Source organism: Mustela nivalis (genome assembly GCF_964662115.1).
Source record: "Mustela nivalis genome assembly, chromosome: 1".
In the NCBI taxonomy this organism is placed as follows: Eukaryota; Metazoa; Chordata; class Mammalia; order Carnivora; family Mustelidae; genus Mustela; species Mustela nivalis.
The window spans coordinates 148900166-148924884 of NC_139020.1; the positions used below are offsets into that span (position 1 = coordinate 148900166).

Consider the following 24719-nt stretch of genomic DNA (forward strand, 5'->3'; position numbering starts at 1 on the left):
TCTTGCATTTTGTCCTGCTCTTGATCTGCTGGAGCAGCTACTGCTGAGATAGGCCAAAGGTGAAGTCAGCTTGACACGGCATCACTGCATCACTGTGTGCCCAACTGCCCTGGGGGCGCAGGAATGGAATTCAGAGGAATCAAGGACTTAGATCTTAGTTCTGGCAGATCTTGTACCTTGTTAGTCCGTCCTCAGATGTGTGCCTCAGCCTCATGAGGGTTTTCCTTCTGTAATACTGATCAAGCCACTCCCTGCTTCCACACTGGAGCAGAGCCCCCACGAGTGCTGTGAAGTGGGAGGGCCACAGTCCATGAAATCAGGTCACCAGGTGTCTCTGCTTTCCTCACACTCTGGACAATAGGACTTCACATGATCCTTCATTCTCTCTCTCTCTCTTTTTTAAAAAAAGATTTATTTATTTATTTGACAGAGAGAGAGCAGGAGTAGGCAGAGTGGCAGGCAGAGGGAGAGGGGCAAGTAGGTTTCCTGATGAGCAGAGAGTCCAATGCAGGGCTTGTTCCAAGACCCTGAGATCATGCCGGAGCCGAAGGCAGATGCTTAACTGACTGAGCCACCCAGGTGCTCTGATCCTGCATTCTCTTGACAACTACTGGGAATCTGATTTTCTTTTTTCTTTTTTACGATTTTATTTATTTGACAGAGAGAGACAAAGCGAGAGGGAACACCAGCAGGGGGAGTGAGAGAGGGAGAAGCAGGCTTCCGGCAAAGCAGGGAGCTGGATGCAGGGCTCATTCCCAGGACCCCAGGATCTTGACCAGAGCCAAAGACAGACGCTTAACAACTGAGCCACCCAGGTGCCCGGAACCTGATTTTCATGGAGGGCATTACCTTTGGGCAGGTTAAGTGGCTCTCCCACTTTCTTCTCCAAGGTCCTTCTACTTTCTGTCCCTCCCACCCCAACAAGGAGCAGGGTGATGCTGTCCAAGGCCTAGCGCTTAACCATTCCCAGTGTAGGATGTCTAGATTGTAAGGCTTGTTTTCTTTTTATCTTACCCTCAGTACTATCACGTACAATTGTCAGGCTGTGCACTGCACAACACCGCAGGATGCCATTTACACAGACTAAGGTGAATGAGGCAATGACTTGCTAACCCTAATCATTCACACTTCTTATCTCACCCAGATACCTCCTGATCCGTCTATGCAATGTGCCTCTAAGTCAGGGGTTGGCAAACTTTGGCCCACAGACTGGCTGTCTGGTTTTGTAATACCGTATTGGCACACAGCCACACCCATTCATTTACATATTATTGTCTATGACTACTTTTGCACTGAAAGGGCAGAGTCAAGTAGTTCTGGCAGAGACCATATTACCCACATTAAAAAAAAAAAAAAAAAAATACTATCTGGCCCTTTACTGAAAGTGTGTGCCAATCCCTGTTCCAAATGGAAGGTGGATCTTTATTCTTTCACCCAGTTGTCCAAAGCCTCCAGCTGTAGCCCCCAGCAGAGGGCCTCCCCAGCACTCTAAAATCACCAAAAGGTTCAGACACACCAAGATTTGTCCATAGGCTCTTATCTCTCATTGTGCAAATCATTTAGCCTCTCAGGGCCCTGTCCGGTCTGTGGGTGCAGTGTGAGTGGGATCTATGAGACCTTCAGCCAGTTCTTAAGCCCATTTTACATGTGAAGAACCAGAGTCTGGGAGATGATTTCTCACTGAGGTTGAGAGGGTCAGGTGAGAGGGTCACGAAAATGTTTGTGGGATGCAGCTGTCACCCACTCAACGTCAATCTTCTTAGTTTCCTTTCCTTGTCTTTTCTCCCACCCCCAAAGCTCCACCCCCCACCTCAAAAACCTTCATGTTCCATATGAGAATGCAGCCAGAAATCCCTGATGGGCTCAGGAGGTGAGCGGGACGTTTCTAACAGATGCTTAGTGTCTTGGGTTAGGGTCTGGAGGTCATAGTTAGGAACACCAGATATCATTCTGGAGATCTTCACACCTCTGAAGGAGTGCCCACACCAGGTGGCCCTATTCCCCAACTCTGGGTCCTGCCTCCTTCAGCCCATGTCACCCTTGTTTAGATGATCCCCTGTCCATGCGGGCCCTCAGGGAGCATTAGCCAGGAGAGCTCTCCAGCTGAGGGTCGCCCTGCTGTCTGTGCTGGCCGTAGCTGAGGGCCTGCACTGAAATTCCAATCCAGAGATGGCTCAGGGCTGAGTGAGGAGAGAGGACTTTTGTTCTCTGGCTCAACATCTTCAATACCTGTATGGCTCCCATCGCTCATTCTGAAAAATCCAGAAGGAGTCCCTCCAAGCTTTCCTTGACCACTCAGTGGCAGGGGAATAAGGAGACACAAAATAAGTCAAGTGGGCTGAGAACCACAGAGGAGTCTGGGTGTGGGCAAAGCAGCAGGGAGAAGGCCATGTTTCATTACTGAACTATGAATCTCAGCACTCAGGATCGCAAGTAAATAAAGCTCTGCTCTGTTCTTATGGGCCCAAGAGGACTGTTACCAGCTCGTGTCCCCTCCCAGACACCGAGAAAGGCAGTGTACCTGAGCCAAGGAAATCTATAGAAAGAGAATTGCCTCCATCAAGTTTCCCAACCTGTGGACCATGACTGGTGATGACAAAGAGAAAGGTCAGAGCCCACTGAGGATGCCCCCAAGGGCTAGCACCTGCCATCTAGACATACCTGCCAAGATGAACTCTTATAGGGCTGCTTTCCCCTGGCCCTAATCTCCGTCATGCTGACACAGGAGCCAGGGCAGTCTGGAGCCCAGGGCCACCAGACTTTTCCTTGTACCCTTTCTCCCTTCTCTCATTTATGCCCCCACCTCTTCTCTCCTACAATCAAGCCTCTTATAAACATTCCAGGCCCCCTTTTAGAAATTCAATTTTGTTCAATAATTATTGAGTACCCACCCTGAGCAAGGATGAGCAGCTCTAGTTAGAGGTGCCATCATCAACACAAATGTAAATTGTCTATAAACTAAAGACTACTCATTTATTTAAATATACCTAGTGCTTTAGTGAAAAGTTTCCTGTCCCTTTTTATATCTCACCATTCCCCATTTTCCTGATGACATACACCCTCAAGTAGGTTTAGGAAATCCCACAACCCTGAGTGCTCCCATTTAAGGTAACTTTCTCGGATCAGAAGTAGATCTCTAGTAACAGAGCCTGAGACAAGAATTCTGTTTTGGGTTTAAGGAAGTTCTCAGGAGAGAGAGGAAAGCAGATGGAATGGGGGAAGAAGGTGAGTATGAATGTGGTTCCCACGGGAACTCAGATCCGTGAATTGTACCACAGACTCAGTCCCACATGGAGGCGGGGTGAGGGGTGCGGGTTTCTGCACCCCTGTGCCAGTCAGTCACTGGGTGCGACGGTGTAGCCTTCCAAGCAAGGACAGTCCTGTTTGGCCCAGGGCAAATATCCAGAGAAGGAGCTAGTTATGAGGTATAGTGGCCGCCCTCCTGATGATTGGGTGTGGATGCCCAGCCCAGTAAAGAGGATCTGGGTGGAACACTACAGCACCCAATTGGGCTCACCCCCGAGAGAGCTCTCCGTGGAGTGACAGATCCCTGAATGGATAAGAAAGATTTTTTCATCTCAACCTCTCATTCCACAAACAAGAGAGCTATGGTACAGAAAGGGAGGGTGACTTGCCAGGGCCACTCAGCTCACCTGTGGTAGAGCTGAGGCAAGAATCTAGACTTCCTGACATGGCTTCATAGGGCGAGCACTGGCCTATTCTCGTGCCAAGAACAAAACGGTTACAGTGTTAATGAGTCAATTCTCCATAATGTCATCTAAAAGGCATCGACTGAGGGAGTGAACATAAAGCAGTCACCACCCTTTGCACACAGTATTTTAAAATTTATGGCGGTGTTGTTGTGGAAAAGTGTGTACATATCCCAAAATATGTTTTCCTCCCTGAGTAAAGGACGTTTAAAAGGAAGTGCTATATTTGTTCAAGTTTCTTGGAGAGAAACGTGATTCAAATGTAAATGGCTGTGAAGGGCAGGACTAGGACAATGGTCCAGATGTGAAAGGCAAACACAAGGGTATGCTGTGGAAAATTTTGTTCTTGAATGTTTAAGCTTTTATTTTTTTATATGGCATGCCTTGAAATTTTGACCTTAATACAGAAAACTGCCATGTCAGTTTTATAATGCAAATTTAAAACAACCTATTCATGGTGCCAGACTCTGTTTTCTCAAGACTGCTTTCATTTGCAGCAAATTGATACATTCATTCAACAAATAGTGACTGTATGATTTCATTTGAAACCATGTGCTGATATTTTGGAGCAAGACATTTACTCTGTCAACTTCAGGGAGAATAGGCAACGTTTTTTGTAAACCAAGTGTATCACCAAGTTTCCGGTATCCGACAAACCTGATTATGAATACATGCAGTGACAGACAAGCTCAGAGTTGTCCTGGTGACCTCTGTTGCCTTTGCGTGATCTTCTCCCCTGAGTGTGGATGAGATATGTGACTCCTTTAACCAATAGAACCTGGCAAAGCTGATGAGATGTTCCCTCTCTGGTTATAGTACACAAATGTAACTTCTGTTTTGTTGGTAGATTTGATTGCCTTCTTAGCTTATAAGCTTTGATGATAGGAGTGACCATACTGGGCAGGTTTATATGGCAAAGAAATGAGGGTGGCCTTAGCTGCCAGCCACTTGGGAACAGAGGCCCTCCATCCATCAAGCTCTATGGAACTGAATCCTCCCCAAAGTAATCATGTGAGCTCGGAAAGCTGGTCCTTTCCCATTCAAGCCTTCAGATGAGGGCACCACCCTGGCAGCCATGACAGTAGACTTGGGAAGGATCCTGAGCCAGAGGACCCATGACACCATGCCTAGATTCCTGATCCACAAGCTGTGAGATAATAAATGTGTGTTGATTTAAGCCACTAATTTTGTGGTTATTTGTTACACAGCAGTAGGTGTGCAAGGCATTTGCTGAGGAAAATGCCAACAGAAGGGAGAGAGCTAGAGGAGGTAGGGTGGAGCTGACTTGTGTGAAAGGAGAGGAAAAAGAAAGAAGTTGGGCAAGAGGGTCACAGACAACAGAGCAGCTCCAGGAAAGTTTCTGGCAGTGGCCAGGGAGTGACCACTGAGGGAGACCTTCATCGGACAGGGACACCTGGCTTTTGAGCACCACTGCACTCAGTCACTGGTTGGGGCTGCCTGGGATAGATGTGGCCTTGAGGGAAACGCAGATGGGTCTAAGGGGAGGCGCCTGAGGCTATAAGCTCCAGCGGCACCTTCCATGGTCACCTCACCCTTTTCTGAGAAGTGAGGCCACTTCCTGCAGCCACTCCTCTCAACTCCTCTCCATTCTTCAGCATGTGCCCAGTCACCAGCTGCAGAGTCTCAATCTCAGCACGCTGTATACACCATCACAGTGCTCCTAGGAATTTCAATTATGTACATATATACAAATCAATGCCTTTTAAGCTGCTCCCCTCCCCAACTTTAAGTGCAATGAGGTCAAGGAGTTCATTCATTCTGTTCATTTTATTCAGCTCACTGCCTGGCTCCCACAAATGCACAACACTTACTTTTGAATGAATGAATAAAGATCACAATTTGGGTGCCTGTGTGGCTCAATGGGTTAAGTGTCTGCCTTGGGCTCAGGGCATAATCCCAGGGTCCTGGGACACAGCCCCAAATCGGGCTCCCTGTTCAACAGGGAGTCTGCTTCTCCCTTTCTCTCTGCCCCTTCCCCTCCCCCCGCTCATGCTTGCACATGCTCTTGCTCTTAAATAAATAAATAAATAAATAAATAAATAAATAAATAAATAAAATCTTTTTAGAAAAGGATTCACAATTTGTTTTGGTTTTGTTTTCTCTTATAAATTGCAGATACCTGAATTTAAACCCCATTGTTTTAGAGTATTTGTTTTTTTCTAGTTTTGATTTTGTATTATTTGAGAGTCTGTCTTTTTAATTGAGGGCAAAATAATTTCATATTGCTGGTATAACAAATTACCACAAAGTCAGTGGTTGAAAATAGCACAGATTTGTTATCTTACAGTTCTGGAGGTCCAGAGTCCAAAATGGGTCTCCCTGGGTAAAAATCAAGGTGTGTTCTTCCAGCTGCAGTAGGTGAGAATCCATTTCTTTGCCATTCCCAGCTTCTGGAAGCTGCCTGCTTTCCTTAACTTGGGTCACCTTTCATCATCAAAGCCAGCAATGGCTGATCAAGTCTTGCTTTCATTGCATCACGATGACCCTGACTCTTCTGCCATTGTTGCCATCCTCAAATTCTTAATATATGTTTTAATTGGAGCCTCCACATTTTCATTTTATACCGAGCCCCACAAATTACATGTCGTATTACCTGGGCTTTTGCATGTTCGAAAGTATTGTTATTTTGCTTTCACTCTTAATGATAGTAAACTGGGTATAGAATTCCAGGTTCAAAGTTTTTTTCCCTCAGAACTTCGTAGATAGCTCACACTGGAAGATGAACACCTAGGTGCCAGTCTGACTGTTGAAACTGTGTGTATTATCTCCCTCTAGAAACTTGTAGAATTCTCTCTTTATTCTCAGCCAAGGATCCTTGGCATCTTTAAGAGGTTGAAATTTCACTAGGTGATGTCTACATTTCACTTTTTCCCCCCACTATTGCTTCTCACCACCTGGGGGTACCTCAAGGACATTCATGTCAAAAATGGACTATTTTCTATTTTTTATTCTCTATTAAAATAAAAATTTTTTTAGGTCTCTCTCTCTCTCTCTGGAATGTCAGTTAGATGGAAGATAGATCTGGGAAATCCAACATTCATGTCTCTCATCAGCTGTCTCTCCTATTTTCTCTCTTTGTCAGGAGGTTTCTTTGATTTTGCCTTCCAGTTACATCTCTGGGTAAGGCTTCTTCCGCTGGCCAAGAGCAGCTCTCAGGAGAAAGGTCAATGTGAACCACCAGCACCAACACCAGCAGCAGCTAATTCCAGGAAAGTCCCGTAAATACCAAGAGCATCTGCTCCAAGGAGTAAACTCTCCATAAAAGAAGTGTACCTTCCCACTGTTACAAGAATTAAATAATGTTGCAAACCTCATTGCACACAACTAGTGTTCCATTAGTGTTTTTTCTTATGAAAGATGGATAATATTTAAACATAGCTTCTTAAGGTTTTGGTTCAAATGCTTTGCCTGCTTCAGCTTTCCGGATGCCCCCCACCCCCAGGCCAGCTGCAACTCCTTTCTTTGTAGCAATGCCTTTACCTTACAGTGTAATTGACAGAAGTACACAAAGAAACAAGACTCCCAAAGGGCTATGACCCCATGGGGAAGAGTCCACCCCTGACTCACTTCCTTGACTGGAGTCTCTGAGGCATTGGGTACAGAGCTGGCCTGTACTGTTATGACATTTATTTGAGCACCTTCTATCATAGAGCAACTTGTAATCATTCTGAAAAAGGTTATTTCAGCCTTGCTAAGGTGCTGTTAGCTTTGTGAGATCTGCGTCAAAACTTAGCTAGGTAACCAAGTTATTACTTTGCCACATCTGTAGTTTCTATAAAGATCCTGTCTGCTCTACACCATGGCAGACCAACCCTATGCTATCATTTATAATATCTGGCTAACTTTGTAGAAGGAAGACTTTGAATGACAAGAACTCTAAAGGGGATGAGACTACTTTGAGTCCAGTGTCCCTGCGGACCACTCATTAGCTATGTGATCTTGGGCAAGTCACTTCCTTTCTCCGAGCTTCATTTCCCTCCTTTGTAAAATGGGAATGGTTTTTGGAGATACCTTCTATGTGTGCTTTGCCCCATTCCCCACCCTGCACAACTACCTGCTATCCTTAGGATCAAAGTCAAGTGTTCCTGAGATACACAGAGTGGGGAGTAAGAATGAAATAAATATCAGCTTCTTCCTTGCTGCTCCCTGCTGCTCAGGCTGTCTCCCAGGAACCAGGAAATCCTCGCCTTCACGTGCAGTTTGACCACCGGCAGATTACCAAGAGCACTTGGGAACTGTGGTGAGGTGGCCAGCCGCTTGAATGCTGAGAGAGGGTCTCTACACCTTCCCACACCCAGGGCTTCGTTTGCAAGCCTCAGTGGTGGCTATTGTGAGTGCTCAGGCTTTCCTCCTCATCTTCTGGGTTCTCAGCAGTGGACACCTGACTTCATGGCTGGCTCCAGTCCCACGGGCCAAAGATTAATGAATGATGAGGTAGCTGTCAGCGCACCAACTCATACATCACAGGACTGTGATTGTCAGGATTCCAGACCCTGCTTCCTCAGTGTCAGCATAGTAAATATAACCCCTATGAGTTCAGGTCGTCATTTTCAAGCTCCTTTGTTATCAGCCATTGGACAGTGGACATAATGGAGGGAATGTGTCAGGAGCATCACCTTTTAAGGTCTGTATGGGTTAGTTTTAGGGAATCATGGAGTTTCCACCAGCAATGCAGAAGATGAAAAGCATTCATCCCTCAAGGTTTTTGCTGATTTCCAGATGAATAAGACTTCACTAATCTTATCCTATAGTCAGATAGGGGTTCTGAGTAACGCAGAATATTGCAGTACTTTACCAACTAAAGTTGCTGGAAGCTTCCTGATTTATGAGGATTTGGCATTTCTCAAGCTTTTAACCATTTTGCTTTTGTTGGCTTAGTAAAAATTTACAGCACTAGGGGTATTAGATTACAATGAACCAGCACGGCTCCAACCATAAATACGAGAAATAAATTCCAGAGAGGGCAGAGGCCTTAGGAACAGTGCACTGGGAAAGTGTTGCAAGTCTCTGGAGCCATTGGTAGGCCGGGTAAGCAAGGCCTGTGAGGCCAGTTAAAGCTAAAGATAGATGGGCCAGGGGAAAAAAATAGAAAAGCTTTAGAGAGATGAGACAGAACTGGTGGCTTCCAGACGGGATATTGACTGCAAACTATATTTGGTTTTCATCTCAGCTAAGTGTAGAGCCTCATTCTCTAAAAGCAGTGCAAATACCACACCACTCTTCCTGCCTTGGCTAATTCTTATTTACATTTTTCCAGTAAAGAGAAACATCCACAGATTGCTAGATGTGGCCACAACAGGCTGATTGTGAGTAAAGGAAGTACAGAAATAACATGTGAGTGTGTCTTACAGCAAAACAAGCCTCCACCTAGCCAAGTCTCAAGCTTGTACAAAAAGAGCCCTGGAAAACAGGAGTCCCGCTTCCAGGACAGCTGGGGAACACCCTACCGGGGCCCAGCCCACCTGCTGACAGCAGCTGTCCATGTGACAGTGTGAAGCAAATACCACACGAAAGCCCTGGACAACAAACAAAAGCAAGATGTAAAATGGAAGGGACTTGATGCTAGGAGTGGGAACAGCTTTTTCACAGCTCTTAGCCTTAAGAAGGCCATAACTCAGGGCCACAAGGTAGGGAGGAGCCCAGGGCTCTGGTAGAAAACCAGGAGTTCTTCTGGCTTCAAGAACCAGAGGACAGAGTTTGGGGCAAGCACAGCCACTGCAAAATGCGGGGAGTCCTGGAAAGGAGAGAGCCAGGCAGGGGTAACACAAAGTCTGAATATAATCTCTGCCCTGATTTCTGGCAGACTACAGCGAAGGATAAAATAATTGAACTGAGACCTCAGCTGCCACTGAGACACAGCAGTTGCAATTTGAGTCCAACCAAATTAACTGCCTGATGAACCAAACAAAAAATTGACATTTCTCTGTCAGATGTATTAAAGAGATGGGTTGGGGTGGAATGGGGGTGGGAGGGCTATTGAAAATGTAGATTCCCAGGCCCTACCCACAGATCTGCAGAATGAGAATCTCTTGGCTTTAGTGCCCCAACTCCATTTGCAACAAGCAGCCTGGATGACTCAGACACAGGAGTTTGAGACTCACTTCTTTAAGCCCTGGCAGAGTCCACACCTCATGCTCAGATTCGGCCAAAACAGGCTGCAGTATCTCTTTGGCTGTCAAGGAGATGTGTTAGCTGCCTACGTCTTTGGTGCTGGCCACATGAAGCTGAGAGGTCATTCGGAAGCATAGAGGAGATGCCTCACCCTTAAGATCATCCCTGGAAATGTTTTGCTATTGAAGAGGGCCACAGAGAGTCCCTCAGCCGCCTCCTGCGGGTTAGTGCGAGGCCTCCTTCCTCTGCCATCTTTGACTCCCCATACCCCTCACGCGGGTAGCCCCCAACCCCACTTCATGGAAAGAAGCTCTTTCTTTTCTTTTCTTTCTTTCTTCTCCTCCCTCCCTTCCTTCCTTCCTCTCTTCCTTCCTTCCTTCGATTTTATTTGACACAGCCAGAGAGGAAACAGAAGCAGGGAGAGTGGGAGAAGGAGAAGCAGGCTTCCCGCTGAGCAGGGAGCCTGATCCAGGGCTCAGTCCCAGGACCGTGGGATCATGACCTGAGCCAAAGGCAGACACTTAAACGCCTAAGCCACCCAGGTGCCCCGAAGAAGGTTTTTCAAGTCTTGCATAGATACATGTTAAAGGTCTGCTGGTGTTTTCACAAATCAGCAGACAAATACCAAGCTACTTGGCACGGGAAGGTGAAATATCAGTCACTGGTGTCTGGCATCCTGGTCTCCACATTTCATAGTTTCCATTGCTGTATGTTCCCATTTAAACCATTCACAGATAAAAACTAAGAAATGCCTTGTAATCAACATGACAAACACAGCAGTAATGTTTACAAGGCACTTATCCCCCCACCTGGTCATTATGACTAACATGTCTGATCTTACCAAGGAAAAAATGGGTCCGGTCATTTAGCTCTCCATACCTGTCTGCTCAAGTGTCCAGTGTCATATGATGTGGTAAACCGGACTTGGAACTCTAAGCCTTCACATCTGTCAGCCTTGACCCCTCTGTCAAGATGCTTTCTTTTTAATAAAGAAAAAAGTACACAGTGGTTATTTTAAATGTTCAATTAGTGGGCACTTCATGGGGAACTTTAAAGCCTAAGTGAGCATACAGAATTTTTTTTTTTAAAGATTTCATTCATTTATTTGAGAGAGAGAGTGAGCGAGAGAAAGAGCATGGGAGGGGAGGCAGGGCAGCAAGCAGAGGGAGAAGCAGGGCCCCCTTGCCCACTGAGCAGAGAGCCCCAACTCTGGGCTGGATCCCAGGACTCCAGGATCATGACCTGAGCCAAAGGCAGATGCTTAACCAACTAAGTCACTCAGGCACCCCCAGAATTGTTTTTAAAGATTAAAATATATAGTAGAATAAAATTCCTTACTCATTCATTTAGAAAACTACTCGCTAAGAATGGTTTTCAATTTTAAATCTGGGCGCTGATCTAATTAAGTGATCCTAAAGCCAGGCTATAGCCAGAAAACAGACAAATACATTTTAATCCCTTCTAATTTAACATAAAAATAGGAGAGATATGGGGGTGCATAGGAGATGGGGAGAGAGAGAAAGGTAGAGCTTAACAGACATAAAGATACAGAGATATTCTAATTCGGGTGCCCTTTGTAACGAGTTTAAGCAAAATTAAACAAATGAAGAGGACAGTTTCATGTTGTGACTGTGATTCTATTTATAACATAGACCAATTCTGACTTTATAACTCAATTTTTGATAATTAAATTACTGAGGCTTACAGTCTTCCAAACTGAACACCTGTCCCTCTTTCCCCAGCCTGAGACTGCACATCCTCACAGATAGACCCTTTAGTTATTTTCTTACATATTTGGTATTAACTAAGGTTTGTTTTTTTCTATTTATATATTTTTACCAAAACATAATGAATGCACAGGATCCAAAATTTACAAGAACATATAAAACAGACTTACTCTTCTTCAAATCTAACCACTGCTAACAAACTCATGCACATATTTATCCTCCCCAAAATGTCCACTTATATGAGCAAGAAACTATATCTTTATGTGACTTCAGAGACACACTATTTTATAAGTATGTGTATATTTATGTGTGAAAATATATGTATGTGTGTGATATATATGTATATCTCATGTACATACTATTTTGAATTTTTTCATTTTATTATTTTGAAAATCTTCCAGTCATTTATAGATTTAAAGATCTACCTCATATTTTTTCAGCTTCATTATTATTATTGGCATATAAATAAGTTTAAGGTATACAATGTGGGGTGCCTGAGTGGCTCAGTCATTAAGGTCTGCCTTCAGCTCAGGTCATGATCCCAGAGTCCTGGGATCGAGCCCCACTTTGGGCTTTCTGCTCAGCAGGAAGCCTGCTTCTCCCTCTCCCACTCCTCCTGCTTGTGTTCCTTCTCTCACTGTGTTTCTCTGTGTCAAATAAATAAATACAATCTTTAGGGGGAAAAAATGTATACAATGTGATGATTTGATACACCTAAATATTGAGATCCACCTCATTTTTAAGGCTGCATAATATTCCAGTGTATGGATGACCTGGAATTTAATCATATATGGGGCTCCAGACTTCTAATATTACAAAGTTGCAATGAAAATCTTGTAGATGTTTTTGCACATCAGTGCTGGTGTATTTGTGAGATTGAAAACTGGAAACAAAATTGCTGTGTCAGATAGCATTTATAATTTTACCATATAAATTACAGGTCAAAGGATAATAGCTTTGGGGCGCCTGGGTGGATGAGTGGGTTAAAACATTTGCCTTCGGCTCAGGTCATGATCCCAGGGTCCTGGGATCGAGCCCCACATTGGGCTCTCTGCTCTGCAGGGAGCCTACTTCCCTTCCTCTCTGCCTGCGTCTCTACTTGTAATCTCTGTCAAATAAATAAATAAAATCTTTTAAAGAAAAAAAGGGTAATAGCTTTTACAGTCCTACCAATAGTATATGAGAGTTGTTATTCGCCCTTAGTTTTGCTAATATATCATCCCAACCATTCTCTCCTGCAGCCCCATCTTCCCTCTATCTCTGCTGGGTTATTCATCAGGTTCCCCCTCCAACTATTACCACTTGTCTGTTCTTTCTTCAAAAATGTCTCTACTGGCAGCCTCCAATCTTTCCCCATTCTCTTCCATCCTTAAATTCCTATTATGTAAATTCCTTTTTTTTTTTTTAAAGATTTTATTTATTCATTTGATAGAGACAGATACAGAGAGAATGGGAACACAACACAGGGGAAGTGGGAGAGGGAGAAGCAGGCTCCCTCCTGAGCAGAGAGGCCAATGCAGGGGGTGGGGGGAAAGTGGATCCCAGGACTGTGGGATCATGACCTCAGCTGAAGGTAGACGCTAGACGCTTAACGTTAATGACTGAGCCACCCAGGCACCCCTATTTTGTAAATTCTTAAGTGTGCATAAAAATAGATAATAAACCCCTACATAAGCCTCCATGTATCTGTCCCTCAGCTTCAACATAATATTTTGCTCATTTTATTTATTTCCTGCTTCTCTTTTTCCTAGAAATCCCTAAATCCCAGTCATAATTTCAACCATAAATACTTGAGTGTATCTCTAATAGATAGGGTTTTTAAAAAACCAACAAACATAGCCATACCATTATTTCACCCAATAAAATTAGTAATTCTTTAATATCACCTGACATCCAATCTATCTTAAATTTTTCTGTATCAAAAAAAGTCTAAAATGGTTTTGTTCAAATCAGGATCCAAACAAGTTCTTTAAGCTCCCCCAGTCTGTAAGTCTCAACCGTCCACAGTCTTTATTTTACACCTTCAGTTGGTTGAAGAAACTGGGTTATTTGTCCTATGAAATTTCTTTTCTGAAATACACTTTCCTGTATTTGGTGCGCTGTTTAACATGTTCAGTATCCCATGTGTTTACAAGCAGATCATCGATATGGAGGGCTGATTTACATTCAGGTTCAGTTTTGTTTGTTTTGGCCAATAATTCATCAAAGTTGGTATCGGGTCCTTGATATTGCAACACATTGGAGGCATTAATCTCTGGCTGTTCCTTTTTTTAGTAACACTAGGTTTGCAGGTTATCAGTCTGAGTCATTCAACAAAATGTTTTCCATCAACTTTTCACCTAACACTTTTAGCAACCTAGATCCATTATTTCACTAGAAATGAATTTCTTAATCCTATCATTTCTCTGGCATTTAGCTAGGATTCTCAAGTGAAGAACTTTCCCTTATCGAGTTAACCTGATACAAAAAGAGGTCAGGATAAATGCTTTTTATTTTTTCGGTTAGGCATTTTCTTTTTTCTTTTTAAGGTTTATTTATTTGATTGAGAAAGAGAGAGCTCAAGCAGGGTGAGTAGCAGACAGAGGGAGAGGCAGGCTCCCAGTTGAGCAAGGAGCCTGACGTGGAGCTCAATCCCAGGACCCTGGGATCATGACCTGAGCTGAAGGCAGATGTTTAACCAACCCAAGCTACCTGAGCCACCCAGGCAACCCCTGGTCAGCCATTTTCAAAATAATGGTTTGGTGCCCTAGGAACCTCCAAAGGTGACCCAGTTTTCAACTATCATTACAACTTTGTGGATTTTTATGTATTTTGTATTTCAATCCACTATCTTTTTTTTTTTTTTTTAAGATATTTTATTTATTTGAGAGAGAGACAGTGAGAGAGAGCATGAGAGGTGAGGTCAGAGGGAGAAGCAGACTCCCCGTGGAGCTGGGAGCCCTATGCTGGACTGGGATTGTGACAGGAGCTGAAGGCAGTTGCTTAACCAACTGAGGCACCCAGGCGCCTCCTCCACTATCCTTTCTGATGCTCAAATTGCTCCATCTTTAAGTTGGCTCCTGGGTCCAGTAATGAACTTACTCTCCTTGCTTCCTTGCTTTCAGACCAGACACAAATGGTCCGGCCTCATCTTATCCTTTCCCTGTCCCTTTAGTGGGACAGTCTTGGTACTAGGCTGGGCCTCACCACTGGGCTGTGATTGCATCAAGAGCTTTCAGTGGAAAAAAACTATGTGATATATGTTTTCCAGAAAAAGAAAAATAAATCACAGTATTTTACTGGTATTTACAATTTTAATATACAATTGCAGGGTTTTTATTTAGGTCTTGTATCTCTTTGTGCTGAAACTCTTGGTTTGTGATTTCCCTAACATAATATATGCTCTATCATTTAAAAATATGCAGTTTCAAAATGGTAGCACCAATATCACTGTTAAAAATAAAAATACTGAATGCAGTTTCAGATTTCTTTGTGATTCTTTCGTCTGTAGGAAACATAGGATACATTTCATTAGGAAACTGCCGACAAAATGCTTTGTTTTAAAGTCACTTGAAGAAATTCTATATGTCGTTTTACTTCCAGCTTGATACAGTTAACTTAGTTTTAAGAGGGTTTTTCTTCTTCTTCAGTTATAGGAAACACAGAAAGGATCTAACCGTAAAAAGTATAAAACAAGATACAGATCTAGGTGCCATCACTATCCAGCTCCCTACCACCACTACAAAGGGAAGTGACTTATTAGTTCTTGGTATAACATACTTTCCATTGCATTAAAAACAAAAGAAACAGATGCATATTTGTGTTTTTTTTTTAATTTGTCCCCTCCCTTCCTACACAACAGTTAGCATACCACAGATCCCATTCTTCACTTCCTCTACTCTAGAATATAGTCTACAGCAATCGTCCTCAATTCCTGTCACAGCTGTGTAGGATTCCATTGTAGGGAGTTTGTACCACAGGCTCCTCCATCAATCCCTCAGTAGAGATTTAGGTGGCCTCCAATCTTTAGTGGTTAGAGTGCTGTAATGAAGATCTTTGGGCATACACCATCTCAGATTTTTGCCAATGTGTCTCAGATAGATTCTTAGGAGTGAGACTGCCCAGATAAAGAACAAACTCCTATTTAATTTTACTAGTTATTAACAAATTCCATCCACAGGAATTTATACTTTTCAGAGTGCCTATTCCACTGTGTCAGCAACAGTGTATTGTGTAACTTGGATTTTCCCCACCTGATTAGGTAAGAAATGGTGATGTCTTGGTAGTTTAAATTCGCCCTTCCCTTAGTAGGCACACCCTCCTGTGTTAAAGGGCATTTGCATTTTATTTTCTACGAACTATCTGTTCATATCTTTTTGCCTATTTTTCTTGCAGTTTCGGAAACAGACATCACACTAAGGACCTCATGAACCCAAAATAGCGGCTGTATGGAGGTCAGCGCAGTGAAGAGCAGCCTCCCCTCCCAAAGCCAACAAGCGTTACTGCATACCCACCCACTGGATCCATGGTCCTATGGTAACTAGTATAAACTGACTGGGCTATACCAAAAACTCAAGAAAATATACAGCAGCTGACTTGTTTAACTATCACAGTAAAATTTATTCTGTAAAATAAAGTTGAAGTACGGTATGTACAATTTAGCAAAGATCAAATACTGTAATAGAATTTTTTAGGGAAACATTTAGCACCCCCTGTATTTTTAGGAATTTAAGGATTGTGACCTTCTCAGCTAGCTCAATATTCACAAATTACATATTCTATAACCCAAGGGAAAATTTAACTTTTAAAATGAATTATGACAATATTTCTTAAACATAGTTGGTAGGAAAGTAAGTTCCACTTGACATTTGGGTACAATTTTCCTGAATCACTTCGCACATCTGTGGTCAGAAACTCCATTTACTAAGTGAACTAGTAACTTCCTTCCAAGAGCTGAGACCAAGTTTCCTTTGCAGAAACTTTCCTGTACAAGTGAAAACTGTCACTTACCCAATTAAGAGAGACTGGAGAGTGTGTCAAAAATACAAAAATATTACCCAAATTATTTGTACCACTTGAAGGCTTGTAGCTAGCCCTCTAAGATACTAAATAAAAAGTAGAGGCTACTTTTGTTTGTTAGGTAGAGGAATATGAACCTGTCTTGGCACTCATGTTACCTTTTGCAGTAACCTAGTTAAGGTGCCAAGTGAGACAGACTGTTCACTGGGAAGCTGCTGTGCTTCAGTATAATTTGCCTATTCCTTTGTAGGGAAGACAATGTTGATGTTTATGGCAGTTAATCCACAGTGATACAACCTTACATTTCCTAACTACAGATTTCCTAATTAACCATTTAAAACACCAACAATCAAAACCACTCAACCTTTATTTGCATATAAACAGTTCACTCTTTTTATTTACATAACCACCTTTCTCCTAGACAAGCAATGTTAGCCAACATAAGGCAAAGATGCCTTGTTGATGACAATCCTATTCAATTTTCTTTTTTGGAGGGTCTTCTCAGCAGCCAGTTATCACATGGCAATTTTCACAGTTTCCAAGAAGTTTTCTTCATTTTAAAACATGAAAGTGTTACACCTGATGGTAGTTATTGTCAAATAGTTCAATCAACCTTATATAGCTTTTATAATATAACTTCAAGTATGTGTATTATTTAACCAACACAAACCTCAAAAACAAAAACCAAACAACCAAACACTATCCCATTTCTGGTGCCATGAGACGTAAGAGCACCACCTATTTTTCTGTTTTAGTGGTTAAAAATGGAATCCAGTTTTAGCACCCATCTACAGGAGTCAGAGGTTAATGGCAATATAGGATTGGCTTACTGGAAGGTAGCAGTTTTACTATCCCCGCAGAAGGTCATCTGTTTCTTATGCTGCATCCTGGCTCATGGAAAAGAACAGTATTAATGGGGGGGATGGGAAATGACACACTTCTAGTTAAGGCTGTTTAGTACTTAAATCACTTAAAAACTAATGTCATATTTCCCTGAAGTATAGAATTATATCACATATAAAATATCTTAAGGAATTATGTGGTTGCAGATACATCAGTATAGACCACACTTAAAATGTTAAATGTGGCTTAAATATAGAACAGAGGAAAATCAGAAAAATTAATACTAGTGATCGAAGTCCCATCTTTTTAGCCAAAACGGTATCTCATTACTCCATTTCAAAAATGAAGTGAAAGATTCTAAACAAGTGATAACTCTTCACATTAAAAACACACAAAACTGCAATTAACTATATCAGTTATTAGACATGGTAAATAGAAGCAAAGAAAATAAAGTGCACCATTACAATATATAAAATTATAGACCCCGTAATCACCTTTTAAAATTGGTAATATAGACTGAAATATAAAAAGTACCTGTCAAAGCAAAGTTAGATAGAAATGAAAAAAATTTCAGTTGAAAAATTATAATTTTTCAGTAGAGCAGAGGGGCAAATAACCTTTTATTAAAGCTATTAGATTTGTAGACTCTTGAATATTTCGATTTTGCATAGGAGAAAGGAAAGCCATTCTTCTAGAAGGCACTAACTGGTTTAAATGTGCAAGCAACTTCATAAAGAAAATATGTGCGAAGTATAGTCAAGAAGACTGCTGGTTTTGTTGTTTTATTCCCTACTCTGCATGGGAGACTGCACAGTATTGCTGAGGAACTCTATCAGTCAGCAGGCTCTCCCATATCCTCTTCGGTGTTCTCAGTCTACAGTGTCACAGATCTCCTTTACTTTCTGGTTGAAGTCTTCTGGTTGATCTGCATACACATAATGCCCTGCCCCAAGAATGGCCTGAGAAAGGAAAAGGAGTCCAAAGGTCAGTGAGCAAAAGCACTTAATAAAACACATAAGCAAAGACATTTAGCAATGAAAGAGAGAACAGCTACACAGAAATAAAACATAAAAGAATGAGCAACTTCCATGTATTTCCATCAAATACACAATCTGAGAAAAGAAAAATCTATTGGACCTTACTAAAATTTTATATGCAAAAAAAAATTCCAAACTGACCACTAATGACGGGGCCAGCAAATCAAAATGAATGAAGTGAGAACATGCTGCCTTGTGAGGTGGGAGTTGGATAGGTGCCACGGGCATGTCCCACTCCCACCTTGGAGATACCACGGCTCTAAGGACAGGCACGGCCAGTCTGGACATGAAAACGTGTGTGGGTCAAACCCTGTCCCTCATCACAAGTGACAAAAGGTCCTGATGGAAGCTGGAAGTCTAGCTCAGATCTGAAAGCATGTGAAAGTGAAACCTCACTGAAAGCAAACATAACACAGCAGGATTCATCTACAACGGAAAGCCCAAACTAAGCCACACACTTACTATTGTCTTCACATATGAATGTGGTCGTAAAGACTGGATGCTGTTGCCAGAATTGCCATCTATGCAGGATCGGGCGCCATAGATCACCGAAACTGGAATGTCAGGGTGCATTTTACCAATTCGCTGGAGCATTGGCCTTTTTGCCCATCCATAAGGAATAGTCATATTTTTGAATGCTGTCTCACCACTTAAAGAAAAGGAAAACAACACACATATGACTTTGAGGGATGAGTATGAACTGCACCCCCACCCCCATGAAAAACACTCATGTTTAGCTTCTCCCCCATTTAGGAAAAACCTCAGTCTGAATAGAAAATAATATACTAGGAAGTATAAGAAACAACTCCCACAGAAGATACATGCTTTTGTTTGATAAACAAGGATTCTGAACTCTAGTGGATTAAAAGTCACCCTCTTCTAAATCAAACATGCAACCCTATCATTAAACTCCCTGTGGGGAGAGCTAAAAAAAATTTTTTTTCCTACTGTAACTTGTTTCAAATGTAGAAGGTAACTTTTCAACATGTGCATGGCACCAGGTTTTTACCTGTTATAGTTAAAAAACCAGTACCAAGATAAGAAATGTGGAATGTGTATTTATATTTTTAATTTTCTACATAGAAAGACATTTAATGTTTAAAAAAACCTTTCTACCTAGGGAGAGACTATGTCTCCTGGAGCTAACCCATTCTTAGAGACAGCAAAAGATTCAACTAGGAACATGCCTGTCATGTGCCAACTAACCAATCCTGAGCCATGCCTCTTCTGTACTGCCCACACATCCAGGAGGTATTTCCTCTGCCTTAACCAGCCCAGGGCCAGGCACCAGGCAATGAGACCACCTCTATCTCCTAGAGCCCACTGCAATGATTCAACTACCCCATCCTAAACTGTCTGCTACACCCCTCCTTGCCTTTCCTGAAGAACCCAATGAAAGTTCTGGCCTCAACTTTCCCTTTTACTGTTTTCTGCCACCTGACCAAAATCTGCTGCTTCCCTGAAACCCTCATGGAATTAAGTGACAATCCCCTCCCCCCGCCCAGGACCCGTGAGTATAATAAATTTGCTTTCTTGAGCTTTTGTATCTTTTTCCTTTGCCCACACTTGACTGATCATCACATGAAAGAGCACACAGCACTTTGCAAACTCCCAGGATAGAGTTGCTGTCACTTCTGTTTCCTTGCAGTACTAGGCACAACTCTGAACTGTCTGTTATGAAGAATTCAAGTTCTACCACAAGAAAGACAACAAACCAGTACTACACAGACACACATAATCCTGAAATGTAAGTGAATAAAGTATGAAGCCCAAGCAGTAAACCAGATGATGTACCTGGAGCTCAGCACTAAAAACTGTTGGAACAAGTCAGTAGCGTGTGAAGTCCTTATCCACCAGATCCAATGGCCTAGTGAGCCACAAAATGTCAGTCTCTTCAGGACCCCCAAACCTCTCCAAGCTTCCTTCACTCTTGGCGGAGAACCTCTAACCTACTTTATTAAAAAGACTAAGGCAATCATTCTACCACAACAGCTGCCACAGCCTCGACCCTTTAATAAAGCAGGTGTGCATGTTCTATGCCAAAACTGAGGGAGGCTGGCTCTTCACCTAGCCTCTCCACCTTGTACCCGAGCCTCCACTTGGAAAGGCTGAGGTACCACTTCCAGGTCCTGGAAGTATGGCCCATGGCCCACCTACACTAGAGTCATCTAAAGCATTAAAATCATAATCTGAAGCATAAAAATCAGCCCAGGATCACCGAATCAGTCTCAGAACAGGGCTTGGGAATCACATATTTGACAACCCCAGCAATCCTGGTACATCATGAAGCAATGAGAACTGGAACTCTCCTCTGCCTACACTGTGCCTGACCCTCTCCCTAGCAACTCCAGGGTCTTGTCTTCCAGGCTCCTTCTAGGTCCCCACTATCTTCAGGCTGTTTTCTCCACTGTTGTCTTATATCTAATGTCCATAAGTCATATATTTTAAAAAATAGGAATCACCTCTCTCTGTTTGGCCCTCCCTCTCCCTGTGGCTACCATGTTCACAGGCTCTTCCTCCTTCTTTCTCCCCTCTTCTAATCACTGTCAAAATACCTGCAAAACCCTCCTCCCAGTCTTCAGCCTCACTTACTCTTCACCCATGTAGCTGTGTTTGTCATGCTGATCCAGGATCATTAAAAAGTGCTCACCAAAAGAGGGGTGCAGTCATCATGTGAACTGGAACCATGCTGACTGGCATTTCCCATGCACTTGGGGAGACTTAATACCCTTTCGAACAGCAAAAGTTTAAGAGATCCACGGTACAGGAAACATCGACTTTTGCACTTCAGTTGCCCTTTTTTGGTAAAGTATGCATACTCAATTTGGAAATGCTTGAAATTCTTCTTTTCCTCTCAACTCCAGCTACCTCCTAGAGGTACCTAGGACCAAAGCTTCCTTAACTTAACCATAAGCACTTTGGCGGAAGACATCCTGCTTAGTCTCTCATTGGCATCCAGTACAGTGTTTTACATACTAGGCACTCCATGCATAAATAAGTAAATTAGAAGTATTAGTCAGTTAACTACTGATAAAAATCTCCACAGTGTAGGCAGAGGAGAGTTCCCATGTTTTCAAAGAAGAAAAGTATAAAACACCAACATAGTAAATTCAGAATCCTCACCCTTACCTTGGAGTCTGCACATTACAGTGGTAGATGTACTCTGTCACCGTGTCATCTTCAAACATTGACGAATACTTCCGTTTGAAATCAGGCCTTAAACGCTGCACTAGACTTAAACCTAAGTAAGAGGAAACAAATGTTTTAAATTATAGTTAAATGACAGACTAATAGAGAAAGGTTTTGTGTTTGCTTATAGAATGTATGTTATATGCATACAAATCTACACATATTCAAGTGTATACTTTAGGTAGAAAAGAGCACATTCTGCAGTCATCATGTGAACTGGAACCATGCTGACTGGCATCTCCCATGCACTTGGGGAGACTTAATACCCTTTCGAACAGCAAAAGTTTCTAAAAAGATCCACGGTACAGGAAACATCTACTTTTCAACTTCAGTCACCCTCACGTTCTTCAAGTTCCCTAAGAATTAAAATAAGAGATAAGGAGTATTCCATATTGCCTTACAGAAGTGCTTCAGGAGCCCAAAACACACAAGTTAATTTTCTAAAACTTGTTTTTGTAGGAAAATAAATTCTATTAAACATGGCAGGCGAGTAGAGCAGCTCAAGTTCACTTTTTAATTTGTATTTCTCCCATACTTATAACACATTAATATCCAAATGAAGCAAACTGGAATATACAAGTCTTTCTGTGCAAAAATAAATCCAGGGTTTCTGCTTGGGACATTGCCAATTCTCCCAGCTAAGGACGTCCACCCCTGAGGTGAGAGATAGGGACATCCTTTCCCCAGAGGAAAAAGGATGAAGAGTAGAAGCCTCCATCTGGTCATTATTTTCCCTCCTGGGGCCCCAGGGGCTAGTCAGTTTCCCTTTCTGCTATCACTGCCCATTATTCTAGCAAAGTCTTACTTCTTTCCTGGCTCTCTTTCCTGCCTCTGAAGGAACTGTACAGCTCCACAGAAAATTCTTATGACGTGGTTGATTTTCTAAATCATGCCCCACCCTGACAACACACAAGCAGTAGTGGGAGACAAGGCATGGCATGAGAGGACCCTTCGTAGGCATCCTCCCTCCCTTGTCTCCTAGTTTCTTTTCATACTTTACTCTTCCCATAATTGCTCCCTGTGTAACTGTAATCAAGCACAATTCATTTATATTTCAGGACTGCATAGACTAAATGAAGTTCTTAAATAGTCCATCAAAGGAGGACCAAGTACCTGAGAGAAGTGACTCTACTCAGGAGGGGTGAGGGGTTGAGGGTGGGAAAGAACGGCTATCTGTCAGAGCACTGAAGGAGTGTGGTGTGGTCGCCCATCCAATCCCTGTGCAGTCCCATGGCTCTCCTTATCCCAGATGGAGGCAGTAGGACAGAATAGCCAGAGGAGACCATTTTCCATTCATTCCTTTCTTCTTGCTCAGAGTGCTGCTTTGTGGGATGGGGCTTCCTGCCATAGCAGCCATCAAACACCATGAGGAAAAAGGTCAAGAGAATCATAGTTGCAGGTCCAAACCCCAATGTCAATGAGCCAGCTACTAGAACAAATACTAAAACCACCTGCCTCCATCCTGCTTGTTAAGGCAATAATGAAAGGCCCTATGGTTTAAACCACTTACGTGTTCAGCTACTTGAAGTTAAAAGGACTCACTGATACAAGTTATAAGAGGGACAGTGGAGGTCCAGACCACCATCACTGGTAACAATGAGGGAAAGGAGAGTCCCTGGGCTTTGGCATGGAAACAGAGCAGCTGAGAGTCAAATGAAATTAAATCAGACACTAAACACTGGTACTTCAAAATGTGACCAGAAACACAAATCAGGAGTCCCCAAAATCTCTGTGGAAAAGGATGATTTTATCTTCTTAACACTCTGACATTATGGGGCAAGAAGGGAATCTGATCATGTGATCATACCTGTTATCTCCACAGGCAATCATGTCAGGCTCTGTGATCTGCCAGCTGGGTATCATCAACTAGCCAAAGGCTCTCTAACGTCACCAACAGGTCAACATGCAGCACTTCTCCCCATGCCCTGGGTTGACTAACCCCAGGGCTGCATTTCCTACCTTCTCAGTTTTGCCAATTACCTATAATATTTACAACATAAAGACTCCTCTTTGAGATGATCCTGGTTTCATTATCTTTATGAATGGGCTGATATTTTTTAGGGGAGGAAAAAAAGTAATTCAGTAATTCAGAGGAGGAGGAGAAAAAGATTCAGCTTGTTTTTTAAGATTTTTGACTAACAATGGTGATCAGTATATACTCCTCTACTGCCAATCTGTAAACATTTTGCCTTTCTAGGACACAAATATAAGCACTCACCAAAGGGTCCTGCAATCCTGAGGCCAGCTAAAGGATTAAAGGGAGTCAGTGCCGCTCCCAAGGCTCTGATCCACACTGGGATTGGTCTGTCTTGATCAGCAAGGTCTGGTCGCTCAGGAAAACCCCAAGGCTCCACCAAAATGAGATGATTAACCCTGTTTGAGGAAGAACATATACATAATTTCATTTGGCAAACTCATCCTAGGACTCTAAAGAATTAACATGATTTATAGAGCAAAGGTAGAGAAAAAACGCCTTCCAAAATCTCACATTAAAGAGAAGATCAGTGGCTGACCAGTTATATCATGTTATTACATGTAAACTTTCAGATTTGGTAGGACTTGAGAGGTGGATGGTAGGAGGAGAGCTTCATTTTTCACATATGCAAATGTGGATAAAAAAGGGTATGTGGAAGGGCACATAACTGTGTGGCTACTCTTGAGGAATGGTATTCATTGTTGAAGCCACCCCCGGCAGATGATACAGATCACTGACAACTCAAAAAAGCCCAGTGTTTCCATGCAGCACAAGGTTGACACTGCAGAAATGACTGAAGAGTAATATTACACTTATAAAATAGCTTTAGACACCAACAACAGTTCTCTCCTGTAAGCCAATCATTCTAAAAATGTTAAGAGGCATTAGCACTTTAGGTGGGTTCAAAAGGACTTTTAAGGGAACTTTTCACAAACACAGAGCTAATGTATAATGTGGCAGAAATTTCTCCTAGTTCGGTGAACATGAGCACATGGGTAGGGCTACCCACAGTATCATGATATACTGACCTCAGATTCTATTCCTAACCCTTTGTTAATTTTCTTCTTTACTGACCAGCGAAATCTCATATAAAATTGTTTTGTATCAC

At 42.5% G+C, this 24719-nt stretch overlaps 1 protein-coding gene across 2 annotated transcripts in view; it reads right to left on the bottom strand.

Annotated features, from left to right (window-relative positions):
* Positions 1 to 16147: 16147 nt before the first annotated feature.
* ABHD5 (abhydrolase domain containing 5, lysophosphatidic acid acyltransferase) overlaps positions 16148 to 24719 on the bottom strand; it is a 32830-nt gene continuing 24258 nt past the window's right edge. Inside the window, exons 4-7 of one of the 2 annotated variants that reach the window (XM_082725328.1) lie at positions 23855 to 24009; positions 21577 to 21688; positions 18910 to 19096; positions 16148 to 18369 (exon numbers count right to left, since the gene is read on the bottom strand). In XM_082725328.1, the coding sequence (XP_082581454.1) occupies positions 18280 to 18369; positions 18910 to 19096; positions 21577 to 21688; positions 23855 to 24009 (544 nt within the window). In that variant the 3' untranslated portion in view covers positions 16148 to 18279. The remainder of the gene's footprint in view (positions 18370 to 18909; positions 19097 to 21576; positions 21689 to 23854; positions 24010 to 24719) is intronic. The other variant, XM_082725329.1, reaches the window with a different exon arrangement.